Genomic DNA, 14,207 nt, shown 5'->3' with positions numbered 1-14,207 from the left:
TCAAGATTCAAGATTCAAGATTCAAAAAACTTTATTGTCATTCTAACCGTACAATAGCTCTGCAGGGCAGAATGAGACAGTGTTTCCCAGGAGCAGTGCAATCATAACATAACAAACGCAACACTAAATAATAAACATAACAATAAATAGTAAAACACAACAGCCACATGTCAGTTAAAATCAAGTTATAAGTGTCCAGTGCAAGTTAAAAGTGTCCAAAGCAGAGTCAGGTGGAGCAGCTATTTAGCAGTCTGACTGCCTGTGGGAGGAAGCTGTTTAGTAGCCTTGTGGTTTTAGTTTTGGTGCTCCTGTAATGTTTGCCTGATGGCAGAAGAACAAACAGTTCATGGAGAGGGTGTGAGGGGTCTTTAATGATGTACCGTGTCTTCTGGAGGCATCGACTCTGAAAGAGGTCTTGGACAGAAGGTAGGAAGACCCCAGTAACCTTCTCTGCTCCCCTAACCCTCTGCAAGGCTTTTTTGTCAACAGCACTGCAATTGGAGTACCAGGTTGTGATGCAAAAGGTCAGCACACTCTCAACCACGCCTCTGTAGAATGTAGTTAAGATGTTAGTGGGGAGTGATGCTTGTTTAAGCTTCCTCAGAAAGTGCAATCTCTGCTGGGCCCGTTTCACAATCCCAGTGGTGTTCCTGGACCAGGTGAGATTGTCCGAGATCTGCACCCCAAGGAACTTGATGTTTTCCACTCTCTCCACTGTGGTGCCGCTAATGCTGAGGGGTGTGTGCTCAGGCTGAGACCGTCTAAAATCGATGATCATCTCCTTGGTTTTGGTGACATTAAGCATCAAGTTGTTATCACTGCACCAGCTCTGTAGGTGTTTGACCTCCTCCCTGTACATTGTTTCATCATTTTTGCTGATGAGCCCCACCACTGTGGTATCATCAGCAAATTTAATGATCAGATTCTCCTTGAATCTGGCTGCACAGTCATGTGTTAGCTGTGTAAACAGCAATGGTCTAAGCACACAGCCTTGTGGGGATCCAGTGCTCAGTGTGATGGAGTCAGAGATGTTCCTGCCAACACGGGCTGACTGTGGTCTCTCTGTCAAGAAATCCAGAATCCAGTGACACATGGCAGTGTTAAGGCCAAGCAGCGACAGTTTCTCCACTAGTCTCTGCGGGATGATGGTATTGAACGCTGAACTGAAATCAATGTACAGGATTCTGGCATAAGTGTCTTTGTTGTCTAAGTGAGAGAGACCTGTGTGCAGTGTGGGGGATATCGCGTCGTCGGTAGGGCGATTTGGACGATAAGCAAACTGTAGAGGATCCAGCGATGAGGGGAGGCTGGCCGTGATATGAGGCTTGACAAGCCGTTCAAAACATTTCAGCAGTATGGGGGTCAGGGCAACGGGACGGTAATCATTCAGACAGGCTACAACTGATTTCTTTGCTACAGGGATGATTGTGGAGGTTTTGAAGCATCTGGAGGCAATGGCTTGACTAAGGGAGATGTTGAAAGTGTCTGTCAGGACATCTGCTAATACATCAGCACATTCCTTGAGCACATGTCCAGGGATGTTGTCGGGACCTCCCGCTTTTCGTGGGTTGACCCTGGCAAGGGTCCTCCGTGTTTGCTTTGGATCAATGATTGGAGCCGGCTGGTCAGATGGTAAAGAGGGACTGGCTCTCCCCCTTGCTGCAGTGTTTGATGCTTCGAAGCGTACCAAGAAATTGTTAAGCCTGTCTGGAAGAGAGGCGTCGCTGTCATCAGTTTTCTGCCTGATCTTGTAGTCTGTCAGAGCTTTAATTCCCTGCCACATCCGTCTGGTGTCACCTGTGTCACAGAAGTGTCCGTGTATTTTGCCCGTGTAGGCCCTTTTTGCTTTCCTGATCCCTAGTGAAAGCGCAGACCTGGCTGAGCGAAGCGCACTCCTGTCCCCCGATCTGTAGGCTGTGTCATGGGCCTTCAGTAGTGAACGCACCTCTGTTGTCACCCATGACTTTTTATAACCACGTGCAGTGAAGGTTTTCATCACAGTGACATTCTCCGTGCATTTGGCTATGTAGCTGATTACTGCCTCCGCATACTCCTCAATGTCTGTATGGTGAACATCAGAATGAGGAAGAAATGTGATCTACAAGCAAGAGAAAATCTGTAGATGCTGGAAATCTGACCAACACGCACAAAATGTGTGTCCTGCCGAAGAGTTTCGGCCCGAAACGTCAACTCTACTTTTTCTCCCATAGATGCTGCCTAGCCTGCTGAGTTCCTCCAGCATTTTGTGTGTGTTGCTGAGAATTGGGTGACTTTGACAGTGGAATGATTGTTGGTGCCAGATGGGGTGGTTTGAGGATCTCCGAAAATGCTGATTTTTCTTTAGAGTTCGTGGAGAATGGTGTGAAAACAGAAAACATGCAGTGAGCTGCAGTTCAATCGGTAGAAGTGCCTTGTTAACGAGAGATGTCGGAGAAGAATGGACAGCCTGGCTCAAGCTGACAAGAAGGCGACTGTGACTCAGGTAACCACATGGTACAACAGTGGAGTGCAGAAGAGCAGCTCTGAAAGCTACAGCAGCAGAAGACTAGGAACATACACTCTGTCATCGCTTTATTAGGTACAGGAGGTAGGTAATAAAGTGACCACTGAGTGTATATTTCTAACTACGCACACAGTCAGGCAATTCTGTACAAAAAGTTCCCCAACTGTATTTTCAGAGACTGAAGTATTCACAGTGTTGCAGTCAAAACCTAGCTGTGGTAACAAATCCCTGAATTGCTAGAAGCTAATAGACATTGGGATGGTTTGTCTTGGATGGGAACTTGTGGTTTATACCATTCCCCTGTGCCTGCTGTCTTTGATTGATGGATGATGTGGGTTTGGAAGAAGCTGGTAAAAAGCTTTGGCCAATCAGAGAATGCCGTCTGTTTGCCCCCCCCCGCCCCCCCAACAGGCAGCCTTTCACTGCTGAATCGGAAACAAGTTGCAAAAGAAGTAAGTGATATGATATATGAGTAAATGCTTCTTGGCCCCGTGTAGAAACCGTGCTGATCCTATACAAGGGTTGGTGTGTAAGAGGGTTGTTTTGGGAGATTTAGGTAAATAAATTCTGCATAGTTTAGCATTGGTGTTAACGTCTTGGTATAGTTGGACATTGGTTGCCTTTATGTTTCCTAGCTTCTGAAATTAATTAGAACTCTCTAGAGGAATAAAGGGCAGCTTAACTACAGATTCTCCACCTGACTGGTGTTGTAGTCTGATCTACGTAACATTCAAAGAATCCAGTGGGCTGTCATTCAAGAACTAGTTATGATTGAGTTGGAGGGTTAAGACCACAAGGCACGGGAGTAGAATTGGGCCATTCAGCCCTTCAAGTCTGCTGCACCGTTCCTCTGAACCACTTGGGAAAGATCCTGGGAGAGCAATCTGTAGCCAAGAGAAGGCATCAAGTTTAAGTACTGAAACTTCGCCTGGATGAAATGGTTCCACTAAGAGACTGCATATGTTGGTGTCAGGACCTCTTGGGAATTCACCCCGAAAAAAAGAAACACCCGGCAAGTTGGGATACGTTGCCACTTCAGCACGTAGAGTTTGTGTGAAGGCGATTCTGACTGGTTGTGGGGATAAGCCTGCGCCCCCAACCACAGGCTCAAATGACTGATTCCAAGGATTCTGGGATATTCTGTGGCAGAGTGCAGCTGTGTTTTCAAGGTCTTAGCAGAGTGAGAGGTGGGCTCATTGAAACACACCAAACTCAGAATCAGGTTTAACATCACTGACGTGTCACACGTTTTGTGGCAGCAGTACATTGCAATACATAATAATACAAAAGACTATAAATTATAATAAATGTATAGTGTCATGGTAGCATGCTGTAGCACAACGCTTTATAGTACCAGCGACTCGAGTTCAATTCCCACCTCTGCCTGTAAGGAGTTTGGACGTTCTCGCCATGACCACGTTGGTTTCCTCCGGTTGCTCCAGTCTCCTCCCGTAGTCCAAAGCCGTACCAGTTGGTAGGATGACTTCATTATAAGTTGTCCCGTGACTAGGCTGGGGTTAAATTGGCGGATTGTTGGGCGACGCAGCTCGAAGTTCTGAAAGGGCCTATTCTGCACTGTATCTCAATAAATGAATATAAATTAAATAAGTGAGGGGAAAAAGAGAACAAAAGAAAGAGAAAAATAGTGAGCTAGTGTTTATGGGTTCAATGTCCATAGAAACCATAGAAACTACAGCACAGAAACAGGCCTTTTGGCCCTTTTTGGCTGTGCCGAACCATTTTCTGCCTAGTCCCACTGACCTGCACACGGACCATATCCCTCCATACACCTCCCATCCATGTATCTGTCCAATTTATTCTTAAATGTTGTTAAAAAGAACCTGCATTTACCACCTCGTCTGGCAGCTCATTCCATACTCCCACCACTCTCTGTGTGAAGAAGCCCCCCCTAATGTTCCCTTTAAACTTTTCCCCCTTCACCCTTAACCCATGTCCTCTGGTTTTTTTTCTCCCCTTGCCTCAGTGGAAAAAGCCTGCTTGCATTCACTCTGTCTATACCCAACATAATTTTATATACCTCTATCAAATCTCCCCTCATTCTTCTACGCTCCAGGGAATAAAGTCCTAACCTATTCAACCTTTCTCTGTAACTGAGTTTCTCAAGTCCCGGCAACATCCTTGTAAACCTTCTCTGCACTCTTTCAACCTTATTTATATCCTTCCTGTAATTTGGTAACCAAAACTGAACACAATACTCCAGATTCGGCCTCACCAATGCCTTATACAACCTCATCATAACATTCCAGCTCTTATACGCAATACTTTGATTAATAAAGGCCAATGTACCAAAAGCTCTCTTTACGACCCTATCTACCTGTGACGACACTTTTAGGGAATTTTGTATCTGTATTCTCTGTTGTACTGCACTCCTTAGTGCCTTACCATTTACCCAGTGTGTTCTACCTTGGTTTGTCCTTCCAAAGTGCAATACCTCACACTTGTCTGTATTAAACTCCATCTGCCACTTTTTAGCCCAATTTTCCAGCTGGTCCAAATCCCTCTGCAGGCTCTGAAAACCTTCCTCACTGTCCACTACACCTCCAATCTTTGTATCATCAGCAAATTTGCTGATCCAATTTACCACATTATCATCCAGATCATTGATATAGATGACAAATAACAATGGACCCAGCACTGATCCCTGTGGCACACCACTAGTCACAGGCCTCCACTCGGAGAAGCAATTCTCTACTACCACTGTTTGGCTTCTTCCATTGAGCCAATGTCTAATCCAATTTACCACCTCTCCATGTATACCTAGCGACTGAATTTTCCTAATTAACCTCCCATGCGGGACCTTGTCAAAGGCCTTACTGAAGTCCATGTAGACAATATCTAATATCTGATGGTGAAGGGAAAGAAGCTGTTCATAAAACATTGAGTGTGTACCTTCAGGTTCCTGTACCTCCTCCTTGATGGTAGCAATGAGAAGAGGACATGTCCTGGGTGAAGGAGGTCCTTAATGCCAGATGCCACCTTTTTGAGGCATCGCATTTAGAAGGTGTTTGTGATTCTGGGGAGGCTAATGCCTTTGATGGAGTTGCCTCAATTTCTATATTTCGGCTGTTATTTCCTATCCTGTGCAGTGGCCCCTCCGCACCAGACGGCGATGCGACCAGTTAGATGCAAGATTCTGGGTACATCTGTAGAATCTTGCAAGACTTCACGGGGTGGATGCAGGGATGAGAGTTTCACTCCCTGTCGTGTCCAAAATTTAAGTTTCAAATATGGATCAGGGCTGAGATGTAAAGAAATGTCATCTCAAAGGTATTAAATCTTTGGAGTTCTTTGCCCACGAACGTTGTGGATGCTCAGCCTTTGATTATATTCAAGTGGGGCTGAAATGGCTTTTGAATCCTGGTGAGAGGGAGATGTTGCTCTGTTACACACAGAGTGATGGGTGCTTGGAATGGGTAGATACAACACTGGCTTGTTTAACTGGCTTTTAGACAGGCACGTGGAATGGAGGGATATAGATCAAGAGTGGGCTGAACAGCTTTAGTTTAATTTGGTGTTTAACTCAGACATTGAGGGCCATAGGCCATAAGACCTAGGAGCAGAATTAGGCCATCTGGCCCATGGCGTCTGCTGTGCCATTCAATCATGGCTGATCCATTTTTTAAATCTCCTCCTCAACCACCATTTCTCAGCTTTCTCCCCGTAACCCTTGTTGCCATGTCCAATCAAGAACCTGTCAATCTCTGCCATAAGTACGCCCAATGACCTGGTCTCCACAGCTGCGTGTGGCAACAAATTCCACAAATTCACCACCCTTTGACGAAAGAAATTTCTCTGCATCTCTGTTTTGAAAGGCTGCCCCTCTGTCCTGAGGCTGTGTCCTCTTGTCATACACTTTCCACCATGGGAAACATCCTTTCCACATCTACTTTGTCTAGGCCTTTCAACATTCAAAAGGTTTCAATACGATCCTCCCCTTATCCTTCTAAATTCCAGCGAATACAGAACCAGAGCCAAAAGGTATAGGAGTAGAATTCGGCCCTTCAGCCCATCGAGTGTGCTCCACCATTCCATCATGGCCGATTTATTATCCTTTTCAACCCCATTCCCCTGTCTCCTCCCCATAACCCTTGACACTTTTATTAATCAAGAACCTATCAACCTCTGCTTTAATTATACCCATTGATTTTTGCCTCCTCCACTGTCGGTAACAATGAATTCCACAATTTCACCACCCTCTGGCTAAAGAAATCCATCCTCATCTCTGTGCTAAATGGATGTCCTTGTAAAGCGAGACTGTGTCCTCTGGTCCTGAACTCCCACACTATTGGAAACATCTTCCCCATGTCCGCTCTATCTACGCTTTCCAATATGTGTTAGTGTTCAATGAAATATCCTCTCAATCTTCTAAAACTCAAGTGATTACAAGTTCAGAGTCATTAAGCGCTCCTCATACATTAACCCTTTCATCCCCAGGATCATTCTTGTGAACCTGCTTTGGACCCTCTCCAATGCAGGCTCATCCTTGGATAAGGGTCCTCTAGGTTCGGGGGTTCAGCTCAGGGCTGGCACCCCTGACTGGTAAAACAAAACTGTTGCAGAAGCAGTAATGAAGAATCCTTCTACATTGTGATGGCATTTCTGGGGTCTCCACCTGGGACTTGCATGGCTGACAGTAGTGAAAACCAAGAGGAAGCTACTGACATGATGGAGGGGGCACTGGACACCACCAGAGACAGAGGATCCTCATGGCTGCCCTAAACGCTAATGGTGTAACAAGCAGCTAGGGCCAAAAACTGCTCACAATACTCCTAATGCTGACTGACCAGTGGTCTTATAAGCCTCATCATGAAGGGCCTGTTCCTATGTTGTACTGTTTGACAATCAACGGAAGTTAGGGGATTCCAAGAATATAGAGTTAGTACAGATTTAGATTCATTTTAACAGTGAGGTGCCTTGTTGGAGTTGACAACAACACACCCGTGGATGTACTGGGGGCTGCCGAAAGTGTTGCCTCACATTCTGGCGCCAGTATAGCGTGCCCACAATGTTTGGCAGAACAAGGCAGAACATAATAAGCAACAAAACACCAAGCGAGCAGGGATTTGTAGTTGAAGTAAGTGATTATCCCTGCATACCGGGGCAAGTGCAAAGGGCTACTACTGAAATAAGACCAGTTGACACTCCAGTATGAGTCACAGAGAAATACAACACAGAAAGAGGCTCTTCAACCCATCTAGTCCATGCTAAATGTATTTAAACTGCCTACTTCAATCAACTTGTCCCGGGACCATACCCCTACTACCCATGCACGCACCTATCCAAACTTGGCTTAAGCATTGAAATGGAGCTCGCATGTACCACTTGTGCAGACAGCTCATTCCACGCTCTCATGACCCTTTGAGTGAAGAAGTTTCCCCTTAAACCTTTCACCTTTCACCCTTAACCCATGATCTCTGCTTGTAGTCCCACTCAAGTTCAGTGGAAAAAGCCTGCTTGCATTTACCCCTCATAATTTAGTATACCTCTATTAAATCTTCCTTCAATTTTCTACACTCCAAGGAAAAAAGTCCTAGCCTTTTCAATCTTTCCCTTTAACAGGTCCTCCAGTCCTGGCAGCATAATTGTAAATTTTCTCTGTACTCTTTCAACCTTATTCACATCTTTCCCGTCGAAGGAATAAAGCCCTATGTTGGATGTGCTGCCCTTCCAATGAGATCTGTATCTCAACTAATCCCTGGTGGACGTAAAATCTCCCACTGGCACCGTGTCAAAGAGCAGGGTAACTTTTTCCCCGAATATACTGGCTAATATTTATATCTCAATGGTCATTTTTGAAAAATAAGTGCATTACACCCTCATTATCTCAGCTTGCTGAGAGCAAAATGTCTGTTGCATTTCCTACCGACAACTTCACTCCAAAAGCACATCATAGATGACAAAGTGCTTTATTACAGGGTGTGGTTGCACAGTGGCTATGTAGCAAGACAATTAACTGATTGCTTGACGGTCGATCAGGAGATTAACTTCAGTTCCCACCATGGCATTCGGGAAATTTATATTTTGAGTTTTAGATCAGAAGCCAGACTTGGAAAAAAAAAGTAGAATCAGAGTCAGGTTTTATTAACACTATTTCCTTCAAAAGCAACGACACAGCTCAGCTCGCTGTACTTCACCTACCCACCATAGTCCACTGGTCACTCAAAATACGCCATGTAGTGGTCACTTTAAAACAAATATCCACGGGAAAGGGCACGCGGCGGGGCGCGGTGTGACACTGTATGACACGCTCCACAGTAACGAAGTTCTAAGTTGAAGAAAATCTGTTTGATCCTTTATTTAGAAATCAGCAAAAATGAACAATCATGTAACATTAAAAAAAACTAAAACTAGCGATATTATGAAATAAGTGGTCTTAGCATATTCAAACTTAAGCATTAGCGTTAAGCGTACATCAACGCTAGCGGTCAACAAAAAAAATTACATACTGCCGACCTACCCCCGATCTAACCAGACTGATACTGAACGAAGGATAAAAGTATGAAAACGTAACTATACTCTTCACTTCTGCCACACCCCAACCCAACGTGACAAATTATTCATAATAAACATGCAACACAAAACACAATACAGACAGACAGAAAGTAGATACATGCCTCCTTCTTGATAATCTTGTTGTACTCAGATCTTTCCAAAGTTTGCCCCTCTTTAGCTTAGGCAACCTCTTCCCAAGATTCAGCTGGGCTTTTCAGAATCAGGATTATTATCACTGATGGATGTTGTGAAATCTGTTGTTCTGTGGCAGCAGTACAGTACAGTAAAAAATTTTACAGTAAGTTACAATAAAAGATACAATAAATAGGGCAGAAGAAGAACAATGAGATAGTGTTCATGGACCATTCAGAAATCTGATGGTGGAGGGGAAGAAGCTGTTCCTAAAATGTTGATTTGTAGGTCTTTAAGGTCCAGTACCTCTTCCTTGATGGCAGAAATGAGAAGAGCGTATGTCCTGCGTAGTGAGGATCTTTAATGCAAGGATTTAATGCTGAGGCTATAAGGCACTGATGAGGTCTCACTTTGAGTATTGTTAGAAGTTTTGGGCTCCTCATCTAAGAAAGGATATGCTGACATTGCAGGGAATTCAGAGGAGGTTCATGAAAATTTTAACGTGATTGAGAGGCTTATCATATGAGGTACGTTTGACGGCTCTGGGCCTGTACTCACTGGAATTCAGAAGAATGAGGTGGAGGAGATGTCATTGAAACCTACCAAATGTTGAAAAGTCTCGATGAAGTGGATGCTGAGGGAGTCTAAGACTAGAGGACACAGCCTCAGAATCGAGGCATGTCTGTTTAAAACAGAAATGGGGAGGAATTTCTTTGGCCAGAGAATGTGGTGAATCCGTGGAATTCATTTCCACAGGTGGCTGTGGAGGCCAAGTCATTGGGTATATTTAAAGTAGAGGTTGATAGATTCTTCATTAGTCAGGGCATGAAGGGATATGGGGAGAAGGCAGGAGATTGGGGCTGAGAGGGAAAATGGATCAGCCATGATGAAATGGTGGAACAGACCCAATGGGCTAAATGGCCTAATTATGCTCCTGTACCTTATGGTTTTGATGATGGATGCCACCTTCTGCACCTTTTTGAGGCACTGTCTTTTGAAGAGTTACTTAAAGTCATCGGTAGAAGGTTAAAGGGGAGATGAAAGAAGAAAAATAAATCACCCAGATACTAGTAAGGATGTGAAGGATGAGGAACATAGAAATGGGCGTGGCAATGCAGCAGTTAGTGCTGCTGTCTCACAGCTCCTGTGAACCGAGTTCGATCCTGATCTCGGGTGCTGCCTCCATCTGGTTTGCATATCTTTGCCATAATTGTTTGGGTTTCATGCGGGGCTTCCAGTTTTATCATCATCTTCGTGTGCTGGTGCGTATGACATGGCAGATCATGGTCCTCCGTCTGTCTTTCCATCTGGTGTTCGTACTCTTTTCCCTGTCCATGATTATAACTGTTCTTGACAAATTTCTCTACAGGAGTGGTTTGCCATGAAGGAGTAGTACTTCATGGGTTCACAGATCATTCAGAAATCTGGCAGCAGAGGGGAAGAGGCAGTTCCTGAATCACTGAGTGTGTTGGTGTCTGCTGCTCTGCATCAGCTGAGCCATAGACTAAAACTGTCCAAACCTGGTTCTAAAACGACAGCAGCAAAATGGATATTTAATATTCGGTCATTCGTTTGTTATGTGTTGTATGACATGGGATATCATAGTTTTTCCATGATCATGATTGTTCTTGGCAAATTTTTCTACAGAAGTGGTTTGCCATTGTCTTCTGGGCACTGTCTTTACAATATGGGTGACCCCAGCCGTTATCAATACTCTTCAGAGATTGTCTGTCTGGTGTCAGTGGCTGCATAACCAGGACTTGTGATCTGCACCAGCTGCTCATACGACCATCCACCACCTAAACTCATGGCTTCACATGACCCTGATCCAAAGCAGGTGCCACACCTTGCCCAAGGATGGCCCGCAGGCCATCAGAAGGAAGGAGCGCCTTGCGTATCTCCACCCTGCCACCAACGTGGAGGTATACTGCTCAACTATTTGGATCCAGAGAGTAGAAGATGAACCGAAGTTCACCCCAGCTACTTCATGCCAGCCAAGGACCCCAGCTGAGCCTATTCCATCTGCCTGTGTTTGAACTGTCTACCGCTCTTCTTGTTGCTACCATCAGACGGCAGGTGCAGGAGTCTTGGATCCCACGCCACCTAGTTCTGGAACAGTTGTTGCCTTGTAGCCGTCGAGCTCCTGGACTGGCTTAACTCGCCTCAGCACTGAACTGACTCACTTTCAGGGTCTCTGAGGCCTGTGGACTCACTTTCAGGGTCTCTGCAGCCTATGGATTCACTTTCAGGGTCTCTGCATCCCGTGGACTCACTTTCAGGGTCTCTGAGGCCCGCGGACCCACTTGCAGGGTCTCTGCGGCCTGTGGATTCATTTTCAGGGTCTCTGCGGCCTGTGGACTCACTTTCAGGGTCTCTGCGGCCTGTGGACCCACTTTCAGGGTCTCTGCGGCCTGTGGACTCACTTTCAGAGTCTCTGTGGCCTGTGGAGTCACTTTCAGGGTCTCTGTGGCCTGTGGACCCACTTTCAGGGTCTCTGTGGCCTGAGGATTCCCTTTCAGGGTCTCTGCGGCCTGGGGACTCACTTTCAGGGTCTCTGCAGCTCATGTTCACTATTATTTGTTTACTTTTTAAAAATTATTTACACAATTTGTGTTCTTTTGCACTTTGGATGTTTGGAGGTGTTTGTTGTGTGTGGGTGTTTTTTTTTTGTGGATTCTATTGTTCTTTGTTTTCCTGTGGCTGGCTGCAAGAAAATGAATCTCAAGGTAATAAAATTACTTTGCACTTTGAGGATCGCCCTTTAATGTAGATAAGTAGCAGAGGTGTACACAGAAATAAGGGGAAAGGAATGGGATGAATGGGTTTACCCTTCTGGGAGCTAGCAGAGACTAGATGGACTAAATAGCCTCTTTCTGTGTCGCCGTAAGTAAACTAAACATATAGAATGAATGTGAAAAGCCACATCCTGCAAATCTCAGAGCACTTACTGGAGGGTCAGATTTAGATGAGATTTTTTTGACCAGCACAAATTCAATGGTCTGAATGGCCTTGTGTCTTGTAAGTGTAGCATTATTCTGTCTTGCAGTTGTAAATGGCCAAAGTGTGATGACATCTTTCAGCTGGTGCGAGTCACAGCGGGTAATGTATTTCTTTGGTTGAAGATTATTGCTGGAGTAATTTGAACTCTGAAGTGGTTATTTAGTGTGGTAAATGCAGTTTTCATCTTTGCTGAATAGTGTTTCACACCAGACTCTGACAGGGACAGGTGAACCAGTAGGAAAAGGTATCTGATAGGTATCTTAGTAGCCAGGGCATCAAAGGTTATGGTGAGAAGGCGGGGGAGTGGGATTAAATGGGAGAATGGATCAGCTCATGATAAAATGGCGGAGCAGACTCGATGGGCCGAATGGCCGACTTCATCTCCTTTGTCTTATGTTCTTATGGTCTTACGGAAAATGGCATTTGTTCTGTCATAAACACAAGAGATTCTGCAGATGTTGGAAACCTTGAGCAACACACACAAAACAGAGGAATTCTGCAGTTCAGGCGGCATCAATGGAGAGAAATAAACAGTCGATGTTTCAGGCAGAGACTCTTCACCAGGCCTGAAATGTCAACTTTCTTTTCGCCCTCCAGAAATGCTTCCTGACTTGCTGAGTTCCAACAGCACTTACTGTGTCCACAACATTTTAGCCTTTGGATATATAAACCTGAGGCATCTAGCAGTGGAAGAACACAACCAGATTCAAAAGAAATATCTCTTTTCTCTTTCAGTCGATATTCGGGAAATTAAGGAGATTCGCGCAGGAAGGAATTCCCGGGATTTTGAACGGTATCAAGATGACGCAGCCAGAGCCGATCTGTCCAGGCCTGACTCTTCGCACTGTTTTGTCATTCTGTATGGGATGGAGTTCCGACTGAAAACACTCAGTCTTGCAGGTAATCCCCCAGCTCCATGAGTTCTTTTCCATGCTTGTCATTCATATTGGGCATCAAAACTAACTGATCTCAGTATTAACTTGCACCTTAGATATTTGGATTGATTTCAAATTGTCTTTAGGCCACCTTAAGCCATGTGAGGTCCCTAGACAAGATGTTTAGCAACTAAAATTAAAAGTGAGGCACCATCATTACCTCTCCAGCCCGGCAGAGGAGCCCTGAAACCCAGAAGCTTTAGGAGAAGGCTGCTGCCGCTGGTGCCATGACCAATGGCTGAAGGCAGTGGCAGAAGGCATCTCTTCGGCCATTAACAACAGGAAGCACCTCTGCTAACCCAGACACCCATTGCCTTTGTCAAAGCTGGAGACCAACCCCAGCTTCCGCCCAGATCACCAGCAGATTTGCTCACCACGGCATCTGACTGGCAACTTAAAATCGATCTTGGCAAGAAATTAAAGTTCCCTGACTTTTATCACATTGTCATCCCTGAGGCCTGACATGGTCATTCTCTCAGAAACCTCGAAGCAGGTGGTCATGGTGGAACTGACAGTGCCTTGGGAAGACCAGATTGAGGGAGGTGCTTGACTGTAAGAAAGCTAAATACCAGGAGCTGGTAGAGCAGTGCCAGAGACAGGTGGAGGGCACGATGTGAGCCTGTAGACTTGGGGTTTAGAGGTTTGCTGGCTGTTAGCTGTGCAGAACCTACTTTCTGCTTGGCAAAGAAAAGAGCCATCGGAACCATCACAGAGGCTGCTGAGCAAGCCTCCAGGTGCCTTTGGATCAAGAGGCGTGACCTGTGGACCAGTGCGGCTGGGATCAACTCTGATCAACCCTGCTGGGTTGCCTGGGCGAGGGTGTTTGATGCTGAATGACCTGAAACACCCGATGACCCCAGGCTCCATCACCGATAATGTGACCAGTGCGTCCCAGGATGTATCTCAGCATCAAGTAGCATCATTTTTGCCACGGGTATTGAGGTGCGGGGAAAATCTTTATTTTGTATACCATCTGTACAGATCATTTCAGCGCATCAGTACGTTGAGGTAGTACAGGGGAAAAACAATAACAGAATACAGATTAAAGTGTTACAGTTACAGAGTGCAGTGCAGGCAGACAATAAGGTGCAAAGTTGTGACAAAGTAGATCGTGACATGAGGAC

The 14,207-nt window shown here is 45.3% G+C and overlaps 1 protein-coding gene across 2 annotated transcripts in view; it reads left to right on the top strand.

The window, feature by feature from the left end:
* Positions 1 to 14,207, top strand: part of plcg1 (phospholipase C, gamma 1) — a 199,421-nt gene that overhangs the window by 73,993 nt on the left and 111,221 nt on the right. For both annotated transcript variants that reach the window (XM_063041159.1, XM_063041158.1), the window contains exon 2: positions 12,884 to 13,048. In XM_063041159.1, coding sequence (XP_062897229.1) covers positions 12,884 to 13,048 — 165 coding nt within the window. The remainder of the gene's footprint in view (positions 1 to 12,883; positions 13,049 to 14,207) is intronic.

Source organism: Mobula hypostoma, chromosome 2 (assembly GCF_963921235.1).
Source record: "Mobula hypostoma chromosome 2, sMobHyp1.1, whole genome shotgun sequence".
NCBI classification, from domain to species: domain Eukaryota; kingdom Metazoa; phylum Chordata; class Chondrichthyes; order Myliobatiformes; family Myliobatidae; genus Mobula; species Mobula hypostoma.
Note: the sequence above shows the minus strand (reverse complement) of the source record. Positions and strands in the feature narration are given on the sequence as shown.